The following is a 23,328-nucleotide window of genomic DNA, read 5'->3' as shown; positions in this document are numbered from 1 at the left end:
TGCCTGGATGGGACCTCAGATCTGCCACTTGCTAACTGTGTGGTCTGGGGTGGGCTGTTTACCCCCTCTGCTCCTCACCTTTTCTCATAGGTAAAGGGAGCTAATGCGGATTCCTATTTTGTAAGCCCTTCACGAGGACTGGCAAAGCCAGTGCATTGTACATAGTAAGCAAGCATTGAAGAGGCAAGAGTGGGGGTTTTCTTTCCCATCGTTGTTCTCATCCACATCATCACTGGGTTCTCCTAGACTCCTCTCTATGCCTTACTCTGTGCTGCAGCTACATTTAATGGCTCACAGTTCCCCCAACCTCTCTATCTTTGGTTTGGTGGGCACTGTTCCCTTTGTCTAGAATGCCTCTGACCTGCTTGGGACAAGCCAGGCCAAAGATCAAAAGTCAGAGTAATTTTCCGAGAAAAAGACCAGAGCTGGAAAGAAAGTTTTCATTCCTAGGTAATAAACCTATAGATGAGGAACTTAAAATGAAAGTCACCAGTCAGAAAAAAAAAGAAAGAAAAGGTTTAAGAAGGTCAGTAACAGTAGCTAGCATTTATTGAATGCTCTTCTTACACCGAGCAGTACAGTGTGCATGATTTTGCTGACCTGTCTCAACAATTCCGGGAGAAATACTGTCTCCAGGTTTTATTTTTATTTTTTGAAGGTTTTGTTTATTGGGATGCCTGGGTGGCACAGTCAGTTAAGCATCTGCTTTCGGCTCAGGTCATGATCCCAGGGTCTTGGGATTGAGTCCAGCATTGAGCTCCTTGCTCAGTCGGGAGCCTGCTTCTCCCTCTGTCTGCCTCTCTCTCTCTCTGACAAATAAATAAATAAAATCTTTTTTTAAAAAAGGGTTTTACTTATTTGAGAGAGAGAAAGCACAAGTTTGGGGAAGGGGCAGAGGGAGAGTGAGAAGCAGACTCCCCACTGAGCAGAGAGTGGGGCTCCATCCTAAGACCCTGAGATCAAGACCTGAGTCGAAGGCAGATGCTTCACTGACTGAGCCACCCAGGTGTCCTTCTCTCCGGGTTTTAGACAAAAAAATAATAATATTATGGAGGCAGGAGAAAAGCCATAGGAAGGGCCAGTAGGCTGAGATAAAATGCTAAGAATAAGATTGGTTGCCTCCTGAGTCATGGCTGGTGTTTTTTTCTTTCCTTTTGAGCATCTCTCTTGTTCAGACACATATTCTGCCCTCTTCCCTGATTTTGTGCTCATACTAGCAGTAAGCGTATTACCCTCATGTTACAGACGAGGAGGTGGCGACACAGACCCGTTAAGTATTCCGCCCACCATCACACCAAACAACAGCTGGGGTTTGAACTCAGGCCTGTCAGACTCCACACCTCACAACTAAAATACGTTTTGTCTGGGAAAAGAGAGGACTCCTCTGGCTAGAACTGGTTAAGACAATTCAGACTGAACTTCCAGTAAGTACCGGAAAAGCAGGATGCAATATTACTCGGCATCTATCTAAACCATTCAAGAGCTACCGAGATGGTCAGGATCTGGGGGACTAAAATGGAAAACAAGGAGAGAATCCAGGAGTAGGGGGCATGGCCGTGTATTTCCCTCCAAGTGAGGGCAGAGCCAGTGGCTGAGAGGCAGAAGGCTAAGGGGAGCTTTTGAGAGCCTCATGGGACTGACAAGGGCCAAGGATGAAAGGTGCTGATAAACACCACAGGCTTCTGGTCAGGACCCCCAAAAGGCTATGCTCAAGGAGTAAGAGTGAACAGGAAGGAAAGCAGACCTTGAAAATTCTGAAACTCATCTCTGAACCAGTTGTGACATGAGGAATGGTCTCTGTCCTGGCATCATACCTATCACAAGCAAAAGGAAATCCTTTCTGGAGGAAGACAGTATCAAGCAGAACCTCAAATGATGTCTTTAACTTTTCATACATGATGTCCAGCACTCGATGAAAAATAACCAGGCACAGAACACGGGACTTGACCAAACCCACAAATTAAAAAAAGAAACAATAGACAGAGACTGGGAGGGGAGACCAAGGGGTCTCTCTCTGTGGGGCTGGGCATTTCCCAGCTTTCAACCACATAATGGCTTTTTGGGTATTACTCCATGATAGTTCATTGATCTGTATACTTACAAGTTGAGTCCTTTTCCATATGTGTGTTATATTTTTAATAAAAAAGCTGATCTAAGAAATTAGATGACTGATGTGCTCTCACCTTCAGAGAATGCAGTCGAGCCGTCTGTGCTGGCCACTCAGCCTTGGGAACAGGCCAGGACTCTGAATGCAGAGGTCTTTGGGTGAGGACACTGTCCATTTTGGGATTCAGGTGGTATTTCTGAGCTAGAAGAGAGTATTCTCAGTTAAGCCTCAATCCAGAAATCTATTTTAAAAATCAGCAAGTTCCTGAGCCTTGGAATAACCTTTCCCAGTCTCTGTCATTCCAAGCTCCCCAAATCCCATGGCAGAGGCCCTCTTGCGTTTCCTCGAACCCTCACATGCTTCATCCATACCCCCCTGATGGTCCCACCATGGTCATGGGCATCCTAGAAAACTGACTGCCTGTCTCAGCTTTCCCTCCCAGCTGCCAGCTCATCCAACACAGGGACCACCACCTCTGCAAGCCAACCCATCTTTGTGAACCCTGCAACACTTAGTGGGGGTCTGGTACATGGCAGCCTTCCAGAAATGTTGAATGCACAGGTAACCCAATCAATCTATCACATCTCCTTCTTTTAAAGGTGAGGAAGCTGAGCCCAGAAAAGGAAGGGCACTGGTATAAAATAGTGGCAGATACAGGACCAAATGGAATTTATGTTCTTCCAGCTGTGAAAAGAGATGTCCACTCAGACTGCAAGGATAGGAGGGGAAGGTACAGGAGGACAGGCCCAGCCTGACCAGACAAAGACAGAGCAATATCTCTCGTTTTGGGTCAGGCCCTAGACAGTCCTGAGAAAGGTCCTATCATCCTTCTTTAGAAGATAAGACTCTGGGGCTCAGAGAGCTTAATTAACTCATCCAAGATTACACAGCTGTAAGTACAGTAAGTGAATTGTTAGGTGAGCAGCTGCCTAAAGTCAACACCCTCCAGACTTTCTCCTAGTACCTACTGAGCCCCCGATATGAACATAAACGTAAACAAATCCTTTGATGGCCTCCCTTCCCCCATGTTGGAAGCACACTTCGCTTAACCAGGGAAATTCTGCCTTCCCCAGGTAGCATCTTAATTTCCTTTTACATAATAAAAATAACAGAACACAAGCAATCACCCTGTTACCATCTTTCTAAGTAACCGCCATTAGAATTTGAGTTTATCTGCTAATATAAGTTGCCAATCATCCACTTATAAGCCCATAAGATGTGCTTATCCAGCTTTATCTGTGCAACCATCCCAAACATTTCACTCCCTCCCTTTTAAAAATACGGAGAATATCATCATTTCTATGGTATCACACGATGCTTAGCGGCATGATTTTAGTGATCAATATTTTGCAGAGTCTACAGGCTAATTAACAATGCTGGAGAACGCCTCCCCCGACCACCACCAGTTTTTCATTATTAGAAACGCGCTGGCATGAATACACCTGTCCACTGAGCTTTTCCGCACAGAGAATTAGTCACTTAGGATGAATTTCCAGGAGTGAAACTACAGGGCTGAGGAACTGGGCCACTTCTGCAGAGGTGGTATTTTTCCTCCTGTGTTCTGCTTATATCATGAAGTGAGAACGCAGGGCCAAGTGGGGAAGGAGAGGGGGGAGAAAGCGGGCTCCCATTCTTCAGGGTCCACACTGGACCCTGGCCTACCTGTCAGATCGTCCTGCTGACTGGGACCGTGTCAGAGCACACAGATACTCCTAATTGAGTATCGCACTGACCTCTTACAGCAGCTGCCTTCTCGGGCTCAACATCCGGTTGGTGGCTGGTCTGGAAGAAAAGACATCTCAGCAGTTATTCTGAACGGCTCAGGAGAAAAAGCCTCACGCAGGTGGCCGTGACTGGAATGAAGCAGGCCGCTCACCCCTCCCTGCAGAAAACACATTGTCTGGCCAGATCCACCCAACCCTCCTCTCCCTGTGACCCACAAAGGAGGGGGATTCGCTCTAAGGGAAGACAGGTGCAGGAAAACGATTGCATTTCCTATACCCGAATTAATTCTCCAAACAGAGCCTGTGATTAATGTGTTTTAGAAAGTGCTGTTGAAAGTGGAAAAAAGGAGGGCAGCTGGATGGCAGAGTTTCCAAGAAAAATACTCTTTCTCCAAGAGGTCCCGCCAACACCTTGCACAAACTGATTGCTGAGCGACCCCTTGGGATCCCAGGCTTAGGCGCCCAGAAATTCAGGTCAGGCTTGAACCTGAGTCCCCTGCACCACCCCATCGACTGAGTGGTGACCCTCCTGGATCCCATGACCACACGGGGCTGATAAGAGGTGAGGTGGCAATAGCAGCTTGGCTAGTTGGCCAGGCAACCCCTGACTGGTTCCACAAGATCAGTGCTGGCCTTCAAGGTGGGTCAGATTTCCGACCAGCGGCCCAAAGCGTGCCTCCTTCTGGCTGTTTCTTGTGAACCAGGGGCCCTGCATGCCGTGTCACTGGGATACCTTCTTTCCCCCAATACCGTGTCCACCAAGCAGTCACATAGGCTGGGCACCTGCCTGAGGACCCCAGCGCTTGCCCTCTCTCTCCCTCTCTTTCTTTGGTGACCTTCTATGTGAGTGTCACGACCTCATTCTAATGTCCCCTGCTGTATGAAGGCTTCCCTGACTCTACCTGGCAGAGTTTACCCACTGGCCCCTCCATGTGCTGTGCTGTGACAACTGGGCCATTTGTCACCTCTAAGGGGGATTGATGAGTCCAGGGACTAATGCCCAAGGGCACAGACTATGGCTGGACCATAACCCACACCACACTTACTGGAGTCTTCTGTACTGTGCACGCTCGCTGTCTCCTCTTAGTGCTTGGCACTTACACCCCTGGAAACACTGTGTCTTCCAGCACCTTCACTGTTCACACCTCTGTGCCCTCCTGCATGCAGATCTCCGGGCCTCAAGCGCCTTCACTCCGTCCTTCCAACTATCCCAAACCCTCTATATCCTTCCAAGCCTGACGTGTGTGTCTCCTCCTCCAGGAAGCCTCTTCCCCATCAAGTGTCTCTCCTCTGCTCACTGCCAGTGCTCCAAATGCATGCTTCCCCTTGCTCCCAGTTTTAGAGTGTGTCTCGTTCGATGTAAACTCCTTCAACATGCGAATGAGGTTTCCTTGACCTTCATATCCAGAGCAGCCTCAGACCCGTCCCACTGGCTTCCACGTGGCACTGTATTCAGCATGTGATTAGGCTTCTAGAGACCCTCCCCTGCTCCCCACTCCTCATGTTTCCCACCAGCCCGGGGAGGCTGAGAGCCAGGCACTCTCAGGCTGAATCCTGGTTCTGCCTCTCACCAAGCCCAGGATCTTGGCCAAGTTAGTGGAACTCCAGAGCCTTGCTGTGTCCATCTGTAGAATGGACACACTACTATGTCCTGTGTGGGGTTTTGTTGGAATACAGTGAGAATGGATGGCTACTGAATGTTCCACTCACCCGCCCACTCAGGGTACAAAAATGCACCCTATGTGCTCCGCTCCCCCTGCCTCTCTCTCCATGAAAACTTTTGGGGGAATGTTCTAAACTTCATAAAAAGCAAAAGAGAAAATAATTGCCTGGATCCTTAGAGGCCCAAGCCTGGGGTCGTTGATTTAATGAATTAGGGGAGTTCAGGACTCCAAGTCTCACTGCTTCTTTTTAAGGTGACATCCATTTCTGAACGCCCATATATAGAGCTCATTGACAATACCCAGAGGAAAGCAAGCTTTTTCCAGAAGGTGGAGGGAAGAGGAACAAGCAGGGCAAGAGGAAGGGAAACAAGCAGCTCCCTTGCCTCTTGTCCTAGTGACCTCCATCTTCTTGAGGCTACAGTCCAGATGACGCCCCCACCCCCCTGACCAGTCCCTGTCCACGCCTGCACTTTCAGCTCTGAATTCCAGGCTCCAAAACTGTGAGAGCCCCCACCTATCAGATTCTGTTATAGCTGCCCCAGTTAACTGAGACTTACACATAGCCCCGAGGAAAAGGCACAGGTGCTCAGAGGGCCAAGGCTTCCCATCCATCACCCGCCCCACCAGTGTGAGGAAATCAACTCGACAGGTGGTGCATACTGACCTGAGGGACCTGCTGCAGGTGTGAGCCCCTCCTCCAAGAGCAGGAGAGTAGACAGACATAGCAATGTACCCCAGCCTGCTGGCCCCACGTGTGACCCTGCCCAGCTCTTTGACTGCCCTGGGCCTTGCTTCCCCACTGATAAAGCAGGCTTTGAGAGGATGAAGTGAGCTAATCCATAGAACATGCTAGTGCCAGGGAGGGCTGAGTCTTGGCTGTCATCACCATGCCCAGTGAATAAACGAATGGCAGCCCATCCTCCCTTGGATGTCTGGGGTCAGGGTGGGTCTCCTTCCCCAGGCAGGAGCCAGACAACCTGAGTCTCCAGGGTCCAGCCCCTCCCAGGGATGTTTCCACAAGGCCACCCTTGGCACATCAGACGGCCCCGATGCCCAGCCTCAGTGCTCCCTCTGCTCCGGTAAATCCCCCTGAGCCCACCCATGACTCCCCAGCCAGCTGGGCAGGGCTCCCAGGCTGCAAGGCAGGGTCCACAACCAGCATCAGAAATTCCACCTGTGTTCTCTGAAATGAGAGTTGGTGTCCGCAAAGCCCACATCCTGCCTAGCTGCCCAGCAGGAGGAACTGCCACCACCCCCTCAAGGGCCTCGGTGCCCTCCCAAGGCCCTGCTCAGCTGTCTGGCCCTCAGTTCTCACGGCCCAAGTCACCGACTGTTGAACTAAATGAGCTGCCACGTGCACAGCCTGCGTGGCACCCACAGCCCACGTGCCTGTGGCATCCACCATCCAGAAGCACAAGGACCTTGCTCCGACACCAACGCTGGCTCCTCGCTCACTCAGAAATGAAGTACAGGTGATCTCCCACCCACTCCAGTCTCCCACTCCTGCTCCCCTCAGCGCCCAGCACCTCCAGCCAGCCTGGAGCACCACCCTTGGGTTCTTAGACATGTCACTGCCTAGAGGCTGCACCCTGGGGGCTGGCCATCCAGCAACATGAGGGACCAATTCCCTGAGGACATGGGATGAGCCCAACCCCAAGCTGCGGCCCAGATCCCCAATAACGCATGTGTACCCACTACACTGCCCTTCCCATGTCATTGCAGTGGCTGGGCCCAGAAGCCCCCTGCTGGGGTCAAAGGCCAGCTCGACTCAGCCAAGCTGCTTCACACCGAGAAGCCCAAGCTAGAAAACTACCCAGAGATGTGTGTCTTTGAGCCAGACTTAGAACCTCTGAGCCTCAGTTTTCCTAACTGGGTAAGGGGCGATGAGGTTCCTTCCTTGCAGGAGGACCCCCTGAGTGAGCTCCACGAAGCACAGGGGGAAGTGTCCATGCACCGTAAGGGGTACACCTTACCGTCCCCCCACCAAGGCCATACAGCCAGGCAGTGGTGGAGCGGTGTGCCCTCTTGACAGCCGCCCATGCGAGGACCAGGTTCCTACCCAGTGGAATCCCCTGCATGGGGTGTTTAACAGATTATCTGTCTTCAGGTCAACTCTGGCACATAGGCTGTACTGTTCCCAATTTACAGAAGGCAAAACTGAGGCTCGGAGCATGTAATGGTCTGCCCACTTCACTGCTTCTGCCCAGCACTTGGCACCAGGCCTGGGGCATGGCAGTGGGTGCTAGGTATCTGTGGATTTTGTTGTTTGTACATGAAACAGTGAGACGCCCCACTACCCCACCCAGTAATGAAAATGGGGGGTGTTCTTGGAAAGCAGAATTGTAAAGTAATGCAAAATGAGTCAGGGCAGATTCAAAGCCACATCAGAACAGTAGAAGCTTTTAAGTAGCCATGGCCTTCAACAGGTCTTGGGGAGACACCCTGGCCCAGCAGGAGGCATGTCGAGGTCCTGGGAGCACATCCTTATAGGAAATAAATGACGCAGGCTGATGGTACCATTAATTCTCCTTGTTCTCATCCCAGTCTCCAGAAGGAGATTCTGATTGTAAACGTTTAATGACTAACAAATGAACAGAGGAATGAATGAATGAAATTCCAGACAACTCCACCATTTCAGGGAAGAAATACATGCTGACATTTTTTTTTTTCATCCATCCATCCAGTATTATCAGCCTGCATATGGTTCTAGTTCTCACAGGAAACTGATAAATTAGTGGTCAGGTTTATACATCAGTCTCTATGAATTTGGTCATTGTAAGTCAGCCTATCCGATCCCAGAGAACATTTCAGTTCTAAGTTTCAAAGCAGCTGTTGGAGGGTGGGGCTCCCACCACTATGAGGTCCCCTCAGCACATAGCCAGCTGGCCCTCGCATGTGACACCTACTACATCCCATACCCTGGAACTCTGCTTTTCCTCCTGCTTTGGTCAACACAGAGACTGTGCCAAGTATCTCAATAAGCCGCTGACTTCTTTCCTCAGCCCTATGCTGGCTCTGAAGAGACTTGAGCATTCGTGCAAAGAGATGAGCACAGGACTGCGAGTCTGGGACTCTGGACTCAAATTCTGGTTCTGAACCAAGTCACCATGTGGCCCTGAGTCTCCAGGACTTCACTTCCTGGGCTGTACTGTGGCTGGCTGGGACAAGGGGGGCCTCTGACGGCTGCCAGGGAACAGAAGGGACAGAGAAGGTGGGACTTGCAGAGCTGGGCTGGGAAGGGCCAAGGAGTGGAGGAACAGAGCTGGTGTTAAGTTGCCTAGGGGGAGCGTGGAAATCAGGGCCGGCTATGTCTACAGCAGGAGCTGCGTTTGTTGGGGTGTTGCTGGCTGGTCCCCAGGAATGAGGTTGTGTGCCTGCCTGTATGTGAGGGGGATGGGGGACAGCCTCAGCTGAGCACCCACTGTACCAGGCACAGAGACCCCAGGTGCTGCTGTTCAGAGCCTGACCTGGGTGAGAACTGGCATCAATGACCATGCACACTGCCTGGGGGCAGCGTGACCTTGAGTGAGCCTTCCAACCTCTCAGAACCTCAATTTCCTCTTCGGATGGCAGTTAGGAGAGGAGATCCTCATTCAGTTAGCTCCTGATTTCATTCATGCACAAGTATTCCCTGAGCAGCTTCTCTGGTCCAGGCACTAGGAAGCCAGAGATGGTTATGAAGTTGCTGAAGAAGAGCTGGCAAAGCTCCTACAACAGCAGGGGAAACTCCCTCTGACATGCCACAGAGGGCAGAGGATGTGGTGACCTCTGTGTTCAGCGGGACCCAGGGAAGTATCCCTGGACAAGGTCACGCTTGAGCTGTGTCTTGAAGGCTGCGGGACAGACCAGAATCCTGCCAGGGAAAGTGGTGAGTGCTAAGGCCCTGGGGCACACATGAAAGCACCACCTGGTGGAAGAAACCGCCCAGTTCATGCAAGACCCTGAACTGATGCTATTTGTGTGTCTGTCCCCGGCCTCGGGCTGTGAGGCCTTTAAGGGTAAGGACACCCAGATCAGCCTCCTGCACCCGCTGGGAGCATAGGTGCCACCACGGAGCAGGAGTCTTGGGCGCGTTCTGGGTGGGATCAGTGGGCAGAGGGAATGAGGAACAGTTCAGCTCAGGCAGGTGGGCAGGAAGCTCATGGCCCCACAGCTCCCACCAGAAGAGGGACAGCGGTGTCTGTAGAACTACCTCAGGGAGCCCCGAAGCCGGGAAGGTGGCTGCATACTCGGCCAGTGCCACGTCGTCCACCATGGTCTGTGCCATCTCAGAGAGCAGCTGGTCCTCCAGCCCGTGTCTGCGCAGCTCCTGAAGCAGGTGTGTGATCAGGTGGTTCCTCTCCCGGCACTTCTGGACCAGGGAAGCCAGCTTGGCCTGAAAGGGTGGGAGTGGAGACATAGCCAGGTAGGTCCACCAATGTAGGACACCCTCTGGGGCTGAGCGGTTGGGCTGGGCTTGGGGCAACACATTCCTGCTCTGCATTCCCCAGCACAGCCTGGGCTCAACCCTCTCCCTGCAATTCCTCCTGCGCCCACAAGCCAGAAACTGCTTTGAAAAAAGTCACCACACTGTTGCACTCCCTGGGACTCCCCCACTGCTCTCTGGATATGGAGTTCAGGATCAGGGGTTCAAGAGTGTGGACTCCGTCACTGACCAGCTATGACCAAGCTTCTCTCTAGACCTTGACTTGCTCATCTGTACGATGGGCATCATTTAGGGCACCAGGATAGAAGGGGCTGGTGTCCCTCTCTGTCTGGCTCCCAGCTCCTTCTATCCCAACAGTTGATATTATACTTGTAGGTCTGTCTCCCACATAGCTTGGGAGCTCCTTGAGGTCGGGGTGACACTGCCCTGGATCCCTGGGCCATCGCTGGGCCATCACTGGGGACAGCATGGCCCTTGGGAAGGATTTGTTACATGGATGGTATGAGTGAGTGACCCTTCCATGAAATGACCTCCCACATCTGTACATGTCTGGAGGGGGTTACAGACTCTCATCATTCAAGACTGGCCCCAAGTGAGTCTCTGTCCCTTCTGGGGTGTGCTCTGCTCCATCAGAAGAGGAGGTGATGATGCTTTCCTGCCAGGACTTCCTGCCCTGAGGCTTGGGCACATCCCCCAGGCAGTGGTCCTTAGGTGCCCCATACTGGCAAGAGGGCAGTATGGAGGTTGGGGGTCTCAGCACCCTTGGGTGGGGCTCCCTAGGTCCCCTGGACCACACTCCCCAAAACATCAGGGCCTCGTGCATTTGGCCTGCATCAGCTGAACATAGTAACTGCAGCTCCCCCTACAAGGCCTTGTTCGTGGTGACAGTGACTTTACTGGGCTCTTCATGACCTCCCAGAGGGACCATGTGGCTGAGGGGAGCCTTTGGCCTCAGACAGAACTGCATTCAAATCATGGCTCTGCTACCAAGTAGCTCTGTGTGACTATGGGCAGGTCACTTCCCTTGTGAGCCTCAGTTTTCCCCATCTGTAAAGTGGGGCTCACGTGCCCCTTTCCTGCCATGTTGCTCATAGACCTTAGAACAAACTGTGTGGAGTCCCTGGCATAAGGCAGCCTTCATAGTTTACAAAGGATTATGGTCTTTGTTTAAGTAAAAGGTACAAGGAAATGATTAAAAAAAGGGGGGGGGGCGGAGCGCAGAAGCTTCACATTTTCATAGGGCGTTAGGGTTGCTGTTTCCACTGCTGACATCCATGGGGTGTCAGAACAAGCTTTGAGTGGGAATGAATGTCACGCCACATCACAACCGTAGTAGACCCGAGCCTCTGACAGATGTGGGAGCACTGGGAGGGAGAAGGGCTTGACGGATGGCGTGGCTCACAATTCTGAGTTAACATCTAAGGAAACCAAGGACCCAGCATGGGTGGGGCTGGTAAGTCAGTGGGGCCAGGGCCCCCTCTGTACCCCACCCAGAGACTGGACAGAAAAGGGCAGGCTCTCCAGGTGCCCTTCCCAAATTCGGGTGCCATATCGGAGGTTTCCAGCAAATGACACATCCGAATGGCAAAGAACATTTGGGCCATGAGGGCTACTTCTGGGAATCTGTCCTAAAGACATGTCAGGCTCTGTAGGGAAAACCCTTCTAATAAAACGTGTGCATCATAATATTTATATATAAGAAGGCAAAAGAGGGCGGGAGAGGGGAAGACGGACAGACAGACCTGACCATGGATGGAGCAAGGGCCCCGGCAGCTTTATGAACTACAGCATTTGGTGTTTCATTCTCCAGCACGAACAGCTGATTCGGGGCTTGGGACAGACAAGGACAGCCTTCCTGGATTATTCTCCAGCAGGAAAAGCAGGACACAGACACCACAGATGTGGTGGGATCTCAGACACATGTAAAGTATATCAGAAGAAAATACACGAAAACTCTAGACTTGAATGGGAATTTGGGGGTGATATTTCTCTTCTTTCCCATGTGTGTATGTGTTTTTTTTTAAATAATAAAGATGGACTGAAGATCTAGAATGGGGAAATATGAACTCTGTTTGTTTAGAAGAGACATTTCATACTGATCTCACAGACATAGTACCTTTAAAGGAGCCACAGCGAAATTGGCCTCATGTTGCTTTTTCTGAAGCTCATCAAGCTGAAAGAGAACCAACATGTGTGAGAAGGCTGTGTCCTCCACACACCCCCCTGCCATTTACACCACCAGCATCTCCCCAGGCAAGCTGGGCTCAGAGAGGTTGGCTCTACTCCCCTCTTTTCCCACATGGGCTAGTCAGTGAGGCACAGGGACCTTTCCTATCCCCGGCTTTGCAAGACCAGAGGAGGAAGGATGCTCTGAGCTCTGCCAGACGGTGGCTGTGGGACCACCTCTGTTGCCTCTTCATTTAGGCAGGAAGTGTTCCCAGATATACCTTGCAGAAATGCCAGAGTCTTCTGGTGCCGTGTTTTTAAACCTCCTGGTATCCGAGCCCAACACCCTGGGTCCCAATACTGGCTCAGCCCCTCGCTAGAACTGTGACCTTGTACAAATCACTTCTCTCTCTGCCTCGGTCTTCTCATCTGTAAAGTGGGAGTAATATTAGCGTCTACCCAATGAGTGAGGATTATAGCAAGGATGCTGTGAATCGTTTCCTATAAAGTGCTTAGAATACCCGCTTAACGCTCACGGAATGTGAACCGTTATTACTGTCTGGTGTGCGCATGTCAGTGAAGAAGCTCTGGACCTTCCAGCCGGGCCCCACACCCCGCTGAATGCCAGTGAGTCATCCCCACTGATGCTCGGTGGAGCACAACTGCCCAGCCAAGTCCCGTCTCAATTGCTGACCCACCAAATCCTAAGAGAGAATAAGACAGCTGGTCTTGAAGTCCTTCTCCTTCCCCCTCTTGTTCCCTTTGTAGTCAGAACAAGAAAACGACACAAATAAAAATCCTTCTTCCTCTTGCCAACCTCTTCTGATCTCTCACGCAGGTCTCAACCCTGCCTATTCACGACCAGAATGCCGACGTACGTATACATACCTAGGAAATGATACTATTCGAATGTTTTACGTCTCAGTTTTGTCACTGAATTTACAGTCCAGGTGTTATTTCTATGTCAATACATACAAACTGATCACATCCACTTAAAATCTTGCATATTATTTCAGCATAAGGCTGAAAGGTAACCTATTGAACCCATGCTTTAGGAAAGTGTATACTGTTTCTTTGCTTTCCAAACAAGGCTTCACAAACATTCCTATATGGCTCTTTTGGCGTACCTTTTGGAATGTATTCAAAGTGTAAAATGCCAGCTCCAAGCAGACAGTCTTCTATTCAAAAGACACTCAGTAACATTTGCAGGCTTGGAGTCAACCTCCTGCCTCCGTCGTTTTAGGCAACAGTGTGAATGTGGCTGCGCCCTGTGTGCTGGGGCGTTTGCAAGGAAAAAGTGAATGAGAAGAAAATGAAAAGACAACAGATGGGAGGGAATATTTGCCAGCCACATATCTAATACGGGACTCGTATCTAGAACATATACAGACTCTTCATCTCAACAACAAAGAAATAAACCACCCAATTGCAAAATGGACAAAAGAACTGAATGGTCGTTTGTCCAGTGGAAGATAGATGAATGACCAGGAAGCCTGTGAAAAGATGCTCAACACCATCGGCCACTGGAGAAAGACAAAGCAAAGCACACAGAGCCAGCACCTCATGCCTGCTGAGATGCTCAATCCCACACAGAAGGGTGTGAAGGTCCCTGTGCTCGTGGAGAGTCTGGGGCATCTGTCCATGCTGATGGGACTGAAGAACAGAGCTATCGGAGACCAACCTCAAGGTTGAAGTGCCCCATTGTCCTATGACAAGAATTTCATCAGAGAATGGAAAGCTAGCAAAAAAGAACCCAATGGCCAGGGTCTAGGGGGAGTGCCTGGGTGGCCCCGTGAGTTAAGTGTCTGACTCTTGATTTTGGCTCAGGTCCTGATCTCAGGAGATCTCAGGGACTGAGCCCTGTGTCAGGCTCTGTGCTCAAAAAAGAGTCTGATTCTCCCCTTCCTTCTCCCTCTGCCTCACTCCTCCCTCCTGCTTGTGCTCTCTCTCTCTTTCAAAAACAAAACAAAACAGGAAAACAGCTAAAATAAAATAAAAATTAGAAAGACACAAACAGAGGGGCTTCTGGGTGGCTCAGTCGGTTAAGCGTCTGCCTTTGGCTCAGGTCATAACTCGGGGTCCTGGAATCATCATGTTCCCTACTTGGGGGGCGTCAGCTTCTCCCTTTCCCTCTGCTGCTACCCGCCCCCACCTCCCGCTTGCGCTTTCTCTCTCTCACTCTCTCTCTCAAATAAATAAATACAATCTTTAAAAAAATAGAACTAAAGGGAAATTCTAGGACTGTAAAACACAATACCTAAAATTAAGAACAAAAATAATGAGTTTATGAGTAAATCTGACTTCCTGAAGAGTATTCACTGGAAGATGGGTTAGAAAAAAACACCCAAACTGAAGAGCAGGAAGAAAAAAAACATTGAAAACTATGAAAAACAGACTATAAAAGATACTAGATATGGTAAAAAGTTCCTGCATATGCAAATGGAAGTATATGCTTCACAGATCAGTGACAGGAGAAAAAAAGTCCTACTAGCTTCCTTGCTACATACACAAGGAGGGAACAGCGAGGAACATTCCCTGTTCACTGCCTGGGCTTTGGAAGTGGTATCAGCGCTGGGAAGGCTTTCTGTAATATGGATTAAGAACCATCACGACCCCACTCTGGGCCAGTAATCCCAGTTCTCTGAGCTCTTGCATATAAACAGGAATATATATATTAATGGTAATAATCACAGATCCAACAACAGGTGAATGAAAGTCACTTCCACCCAATAGATTACTGCACAGGCAAAAAAAAAATACTGGGCCCAAGGTTTAGGAGGCAACAGACATGAAACTCTAAGTATAGTGTATCTGGTTATACAAAGAACGCACGGGAAAGGAGCCAGAGATGACGTCACAATGTTGATGGTGTGTTTTTCATCCATCAGATTGTCAAAAACACAGAAGTGATAACATTCTGGGTAACAAGTGTGGGTGAACACATACACTCATTTATTCCTGGCGGAAGCATAAATGAGCGCTGACTTTGGAGGGTTACTTGCCCTTCTGTATCAAAGTTAACTGCATACCTCTCCTTTGACCCAGTAATTACTTTGCTAGAATTTTACCCCTTGAATATGTAGCAGAAACATATCCCAAGTCAAGAGATACAGAAACACTCACTAAGCTTTGTTTGTAAAGCAAAGAAACAGAAACAATGTGGATTTCCATAAACAAAGAATTGATTAAGTTATGGTTTGGCCTTACGAAAAAATAATAATGGATTTTTTTTTAAAATGAGGTCCTTTGTATGTGTTAATATGGAAATAGCACCAAGATTTTCTATTAAATGAGGAAACGAACAGGGTGCCTGGGTGGCTCACTCAGGCATCTGCTTTTGGCTCAGGTCATGATGTCAGAGTCCTGAGATGGGGCTCCATGTCATGCTCCCCGCTCAGCAGGGAGCCTGCTTCTCCCTCTCTTCCCCACCCATGCTCTCTTGTTATCTCTTTCCCTCTCTTTCTGTCAAATAAACAAACAAATAAAATCTTTTTAATCTTTTTTTTTTTAAACTTTAAATGAAAAAAATCAAGACGTGGATTATTTTTTGTGGTATAATTTCATGTATGTCTACACATTCACACATTCACCGAATGTGAATACATAGGGTTAAAATAAAATACTGGTGCTCAGAAGGGGTTGGGGTCAAAGTGAGGAAGGACTTTTTTGTTGTTGTTTTACATTTAAAAAAAAATGAGATAATTATAGATCTACATCCAGTCATGAGAAATAAGACAAAGAAATCCCTTGTATCCTATGCCCTGTTTTCCCCAAGGGGAACATTTTATAAAATTATAATATATTACAACCCTATAGTGTCAATTATATTGGAACAATCTACCAATCCTACTCAGATTTCTCAGTTCTGCTTGTCCTGTGTGTGTGTGTGTGTGTGTGTGTGTGTGTGTGTGCGCGCTTAGTTCTGAGTAATTTCATCAACCATGAAAGTTCGTATCTCCATCATAACAGATAAGATAATGAACCTTTCACATTGTCAAGGATCTCTCTGCTCTTATAAAATTGCTCTCACTTCACTACTACAGAGGAAGGGCTTTTATTATGTAAGATGTGAAAACCAGTTAGACTTTCTAGAAAAACCCATGTATATTAGTTTCAGATAGAGCAGACATTAGCTTGTGGAGGGATTACAGGTCTCACTTCCTTCCCCATACTGGTCTTTACTTTGGAAATCTCACAAATACTACCAAACTGCTGGGAATGGTGAGATCTGGCCTGATTCAAGTCCTCAAAACTTCCCAGAGGGATGCCTGAGTCAGGTGAGGTCATGATCTTAGGGACCTGAGATTGAGCCCCACATCAGGGACCTGAGATTGAGCCCCACATCCCGCTCCCTGCTCAGCGAGGAGTCCGCTTCTCCCTCTCCCTCCCACCGCCCATGCTCACTCACTCTCTCAAATAAATTTTAAAAATCTTAAAAGACAATACAAAACAAACAAACAAAAAAACCCAAAAAGCTTCCTAGAGTGTGGGCCCATTTCATTTACGGGCGGGAAAGGAAGTGGGGCTCTAGCCTACCTGGCCCTGGAGCTGCTCCCGGAGGCGGGCGGCTTCCCCAAGTGCCTCCTGTAGCTGGCGGTGGGCAGACGTCTGGTCTCTGAGTTGGCACTGTAGGGTCAACACCCGGTGCTGGAGCTGCCCCACGCGAACCCTCAGGTCCTCTGTCGGGGGGTCTGCCTCTGGGTCCCGCAGCTGTGGAAATCACCCATCCGATGGAAATGCTTAGCTTAGCTTCTAAGTAATTTGCCTTAGCAAATAAAAGGACATGTTTTCCTTCTTAATTTTTTTCTTCTGGCTTACATTTTTTTCTCAAGTCAAAGATTTTAGAAAACAAAGGAACAGAAGTCACCCCAAACCCTATTAGCCAGAATAATCACTGCTATTATCCACACATTTTTTTTCCAGTCTTTTTGCAATGCCTGTATGCATGAGCACATGTGAGCCTGTGGCCCATCCTGGGTTTTTTTTTGGGGGGGGGGGTCAGTGTTGGGAGGGTCTGGGGAATCACAGAATAACATTCTGAATGTGATTTTCAGATATATATATATTCCGATATATATATATCTTTTTGCACATCTTTTCAAAAATATGCAAAATGGCAGGGCGTTCCAGAATCTGTCTCCATTGATTTCGGTCACCACTCTGCTAAAAAAAGGTATAATGAATGGAATTTCAGGTTCAAATCCAATTACTAGATACTTATTACATTAAAGCATCCTCCATTTATATAAAGCAGAGGATAGTACATTTTCCCCCAAATGCTTTTTCTTAAATTAGTACAAAATGGTCTCTCACTCTTTTGGGGCTCAGACATGAGCGGGTTTCATACGGATGTCATGGCGAATTTCCAGGAAGGCAGAAAGATGTGAAGGAGAGGCGGTGTTGTATTCAGCAGCGGTGTTGAATAGTAGCAATGCCCCTAGCCCCAGTGGTTCTGGGTTCTAAAGTCTTATTTTTTAATAATGTCCATATACACACACAGGCAAGCATATATAGACACAAAAAGACACACACATAGATTTTCTCTAAAGAACAATTAACAGACCATCTATATCTTTGGTATTCTGCTTTTCTTGCTCAGTGCCATGTCAGGAGCATTTTTCCATATTATGAAATAATGTTGAAAACATCACAGTGAGCATACGTTCTAAGGAATGCTGAATGCTCAAGGCATTCTAAATTTGGCTGCTATAATTGGGGTGATCATAAACACCCTTACATGTAACAACTGGATGGACCTCTGAGTCTTTCCCTGAGATCATCCGAGGGGGGTTTTCTGGACCCAGGGCCTGAGCATCATTAAGGAACCATTTCACATGCTACAGTGGCTGATGAAGGTGCAGCTCTACTAAATACCAGGCTCATTTTTGCAGGAGCCCAGAGCTCAGAGGCTTCTCACACTCCCTTCCTTGGGCATGGCAGTGCACCCTTCATCGAAAGCAGTTACCCTGGGAATCTGATGACTTGCAAAGTTCATCTCTTCCTTGTGCTCTTAGCCTGGGGGTGAGCAGGGAGGAGGGGCCTGAGCCACTCTGCTGGGAGAGGCCAGAGAGGCCAGTGCAAGGGCAGAATCAACGCGCCTCGCAGCTGGTGAGGCCTCCCCCTTGTTAGGAAAGAAATCTGAGAGCAGAATGTGGTTTTCTTCTAATTAATAGAAATTCACAGAGCGTGGGCCTAAGATGCACAGGCTGGGCCCTGTCAAGAACAGATGGGTGCTCCCGATGGTTTCATGAAATCCAGCTCTCAGACTTGCAAAACAACTTGGCCTTTCTGGGAAGTTTGGTGCCTTCGCTGCATCCCCTCTCCAATGACTGGGACGAGGGGTTTGTCCCAGGGACCCTTAGATTACGTTCTACTGGCTCTCCCAGTATGTTCTAAAGAGAATGGACGTGTGGGGTAGGGGCCAGCCCTGCCTGCCACATGGGATGGCACCACTCAGCAGTCTTGTGAACAGCTCACGACCCACTTGCTCCCAAACGGGAATGATCGGCGTGGGCTCCAGCCACATGCTGTCCTGAGGGTTATGGTGCCCTCGGGGAGCTTTGGTGGGGGAGATCGATACAGAAATAGGCCAATTGGTACTGCACGGTCAGGGGAAGCTGGGAGGCACTAAGCCAGAGACACCCACTGCCATCCAGCACTGGGGGATGGAAATATGACCACTGCTCTCTGGGCTGGTCAAGGGGCATGTGAAGCCGTAGTACCTGTTGATTCCCAAGGTAGAGGTGTTCCCACCAGGACCAAGGACACACTGTGAACGTACCATCACGCCTCCACACAGAGCCCATCTGCGGCCCTGGGAGGCACTGCCCCCCCACCAAAGGAGACCCCAGGGGTGAGTGGCAGTTCCCAGGAGAAGACTGGGGAGCAGGAGGAGCCCAGCAAGGATGCCGGAGGGTGCAGGGTGGGATGCAAACAGCTAAGGCTCCCCAGGCCTGGATTAGAATTCACCAGAAGGAGTTGGGACTTCACACCAAGTACAAGAGGAAGAGACAGAAGGATTTTAAGCAAAATAGCCACACGATCAAGTCTGTGACTTGGGATGATGAAATGGGGACACTTTCTTGTCCCTGCCTCCTGTACATCAACAAACCTCGTTTCCTTCAATTCTGGTTTTTGTCTGGAATCCTCCCTTCTTTTAGTTCCAAATTCCTCAACTCTGGCATCATCTCTTGGCATCATTTCTTGACTGCAAAGTTGTCTTGACTGTTTCCCTGCATCCCCCTGGCCCTTTTCTTCCCAGCAGGCAGTGATCTTTTTACAAATGAATTGAACCACATTTTTCTCCCACTTAAAAGTCCCTAGTGGCTTCCCATTGCATTTAGAAAGTATCATAACTGGGATCTGCAGGCCATCTGAGCTCTGCCCCATCTCACATCACTGTTGCCCACGTGATCCTGCTGCACTGCCTACTTTCTCTTTCTGTTAGCCAGGTTCATTCCTACCTTGGGTCCTGGTCACTTCCTTCTCCCTCAACATGAAAAGCTCTTCATCGGCCACCCCTTTCCCACCTTGAAATGCTCAACTTTATATTCCTCTCCTCAGGGTCCAGTTTCTACCAGGTCTGACCAGCTGATTGGACAACTACAAAATCTGGGGAAAGGCACAGAACAGTTCTTTGCAAGCACTGAGTGGCGGCCAATGCAGGCTACAATCCTTGAGGGAAAGGATACACAACAAGGCAAGCTCCATATTTTCCCTGGCTTTCTCACTGCAGCATTTTTCAAACAATGGGTCAGGAGTGGGAGCCCTAGCTGAGAGGGGTGGTTCTGTTCAATGGGGGACTCAGAGGCTGGAGTTCAGAAGTGCTCTGATAGATGGGTCTGTGGAGCGAAGGAAAAGAAAGGAGAGAGCCAGGCACTTTCCTAGAAATGCACTTTGGGTCCTTGGCTGAATCCTATGCTGAGAGCACAGTGCAGCACTTGGAGGCCTAGCCGAGAAGAGAAGCTGGAAGGCCAATTGCTGAAAAGACTTCAGAGGCCTCACACTACTACCAAGAGGGCAGAGTTCTGGCTGAGCCCAAACTGGTGTCCTCAATGACTGGTTAGGAGACTCAGTTACTGCTACTGAAAGGCCATGCCCCAGGAGCAAGGTCCACATTGTAGAAGGAAAATCAGACCCTAGGACTGGATCAAAACTAACATACATCTGCACAGGAATGATCTGGTTTGCTGATCATTCCACCATCTGCCAGAGCAAAGTGTACTCAGCATTGTCTAGTGGGAGATAACAGATATCTACCAGATATCCTACATGATGTCCAACATAAAATTTTTAAAAAATCACTAGACACATGAAGAAGCTGGCAAGTGGCACTTAATCAAGAAATAAAATAGTTGATAAAAACAGACCCAGCAATAATCCAGATATTGGCACTAGCAGAGAAGATGTTCAAAATAACTATGATTATATATTTTTAAAACTATAAGAAAGAAGAAATGAATGAAAAGATGGGAGTATTTCAATAGAGAAAGGATCTAGTAAAAAGGATAAAATGTATATTCTGGAGATACAAAATAGAACAAATGAAATTAAGAACACATGGGATAGAATTACCAGAAGATAGGATACAACAGAACACAGGTCTAGTGACCTAAACAATAGGTCAGTAGAAAATTCAAACTAATACACAAAGCTTAAAAAAGGGAAAAACAGAACAGTGTTAAAAGATATGGGATATAATAATAAAAAAAAAAGGTCTGGATTCTAGGAAACAAGAGAAAAATAGGACAGAATAAATATCTGACTATATAATAACCCCAAATTCTCCAAGTATGATAAAAGACTTGATTCTACTTGAAGGAGCTCAGAAAAATCCAAACAGGATAAATACAAATAAAATCACACCAGGCCCATCACAGTCAAATTGTCAAAACCCAAAAATAAGAAGGAAATCTTAAAAGCAGTCAGAGATAAAATAACACACTTAATTCAGTAAAACAAAACCAAACACAAAAACCATGACAAAACAACCCATTTTTGAACAGAAAACATGGGAGCCAGAGGCAATGCAATGAGATCTTCAAAGTCCCCTAAGCGGGGGAAATCTCTGCCTACCTAAAATTCTGAATCCAGCAAGGGGGAAAAAAAATATCTTAAAATTGGAAGTTGGCGTTTGTTTTCCTAAAAAAAGACATGCAAGAGAATTCAACACCGGCAGATTCTTACTCTGAGAAATGACAAAGCTCTTCAGGCAGCAGGAAAACGGATCCCCGGGAGTGGGAGTAAGAATGAATATCACAGGACCATGTGGAGGTCCAGGAAATGTAGAAGATCATCACTTGTCTGGAATAATAATAATAACAATGCCTTATGCAGTATCATCAATGGGCATAATACATATGACAAAAATGAGGAAAAGAAGAAAGAATAAATGGAGATAAACTACTAAAAATTTTGCAGTATTTATTACTAATTATTAATTTATTTGGGATTTCTGTATTGCATGGTAAAAGCACTAATTTAGGGTACATTTAAATAATTAATATATACATTCTGAAATCTCTAGGGTAAATACTGAAGGAATGATACCAAATTATATAGTGGAATGAGCTAATGGAGAAGAAAAAGGAATAAGAGAAAGTACTTATATTAATACCAAAGACAAAGGGAAGAAAGGAGAAATAGAACTGAGCAGAACAAAGAAAACACACGGTAAGAGGGGAGCAAACACCCAATGCTCGCATCACGGGTATGAAATGTATGTGGACCAAACGCCCTAACCGAAAAGCAGAGGTTGCAAAACTGAGCCAAGGAAAAACAAACCAACCACATGCTGTTTCCAAAAAAACACATTTTAAATAGAAAGATGCCCACAGGTTGAACGCAAAAGGGTGGGTGGTCTAAAAGAAGTTGGATTCCATGAAAACACTAAGGGAAAGAAACTGGTGTGACTACTTCTATATGAGACTGAGTGCAATTTGGGCAAGGAGCGTGGGAGGTAATGAGGGACATTTCATCATGATCAAAGAGTCAAGTTAGCAGGAGAACATAATTGTAAGTCTGTATGTATCTCATAAATAATTTCCAGATATACAAATCAAAACTAACATACCAGAGGAAGAAATACACAAATGCACACTCAGAGATTGCAAACATAACTGCGTAAAAAACAAAGCAAATAGACAGCCCGTCCGTAAAGATACAGAAGACCTGATCAGCAGAATTAACCAGCGTGGCCCCATCACAAGACACAACAATGGTATCATTCAGTACTTTACAAAGACTCCTGGGCTATTTGCCAGAATAGAATTTAATCTGGTCAATAGAACAAATCTCAAATTAAAAAAAATAAAAATAATATAGTTATGTTTTCTGACAACAGTGAAATAAAACTACAAAGTTGGGAACAAAAATATAACTAAAAAATTCAGCAGGTGCTTGGAAATTCAGGAACTCTATTCTAAATCACCCATGGGTAAAGAGAGACGTCACAAAGGGAAACTGCAAAGTACTTTGAAGTGAACGGACATAAAAGCACAACATATCAAATGTGTGGGACGTAGCTGAAACAGTGCTCAGAGAGACACGCAGAGATAGAAGTGCATAGATCACAAAAGAAGAAGAGCTGAAAATCAATGATCTGAGCTTCCAACACAAGAAGCAAGGAGGAAGAAAGGAACATCCAACTAAATCAAAGGGAAGTGAAAGAAAGGGAAGAATGAAGGTATAAACAAAATTCAGGGAAATAAAATACATATGATGAAGAAAATTGACAAAACCTGAAGGAATCCTCTGATTCCTCCTGATTGATAAAATTGCCATGGTGGGGGTGAGGGGTTAGGAAGAAAGTGGAGAAAGAGCGGGAGAGAGAGGGGGAGGGAGAGAATGAATGAGTGGCTACAAAGGGATCAATATTGAATGTCTTACAGACAGGCAAGACCACGGTGAGGCTATCATGAGCATCTCCTCCTGGGATTCCTGAACAGCAAGCACGCTCCACATGTGTGGACAATGACTCAAGGAAGCCGGTGTCCTGGCCAAATCATAGACGTGTAAGTGCAGAGCTGGGTTTAACCTCTGATCAAGTCCTAAAGTCCCTGCTCTTTCCATCATCCCTTTCAAGACCCAGCGTGGAGCATGATGGGGTCGTTGGCCAACCAAGGGTGGTAACATATTGAAATACATGAATGTATCAAGTCAACACACTGTGCAACTTAAGCTTCTACAATGCTGCATGTCAGTTACATCTTTTAAAAGGGGAGATAGAGAGGGACCCACTGT

The 23,328-nt window shown here is 47.7% G+C and overlaps 1 protein-coding gene across 1 annotated transcript in view; it reads right to left on the bottom strand.

Annotated features, from left to right (window-relative positions):
- Nucleotides 1-2,220: 2,220 nt before the first annotated feature.
- The window catches only part of CUNH4orf50 (chromosome unknown C4orf50 homolog), a 40,906-nt gene continuing 19,798 nt past the window's right edge, over nucleotides 2,221-23,328 (bottom strand). The window contains exons 7-11 of the mRNA XM_045077050.1: nucleotides 16,624-16,797; nucleotides 12,038-12,094; nucleotides 9,688-9,870; nucleotides 3,770-3,889; nucleotides 2,221-2,308 (exon numbers count right to left, since the gene is read on the bottom strand). Coding sequence (XP_044932985.1) covers nucleotides 3,773-3,889; nucleotides 9,688-9,870; nucleotides 12,038-12,094; nucleotides 16,624-16,797 — 531 coding nt within the window. The 3' untranslated portion in view covers nucleotides 2,221-2,308; nucleotides 3,770-3,772. The remainder of the gene's footprint in view (nucleotides 2,309-3,769; nucleotides 3,890-9,687; nucleotides 9,871-12,037; nucleotides 12,095-16,623; nucleotides 16,798-23,328) is intronic.

This window comes from Mustela putorius, unplaced genomic scaffold (assembly GCF_011764305.1).
Source record: "Mustela putorius furo isolate JIRA1106 unplaced genomic scaffold, ASM1176430v1.1 tig00000083_pilon_pilon_pilon, whole genome shotgun sequence".
Taxonomy (NCBI): Eukaryota; Metazoa; Chordata; class Mammalia; order Carnivora; family Mustelidae; genus Mustela; species Mustela putorius.
This window is presented reverse-complemented; position numbering and strand designations above follow the sequence as displayed.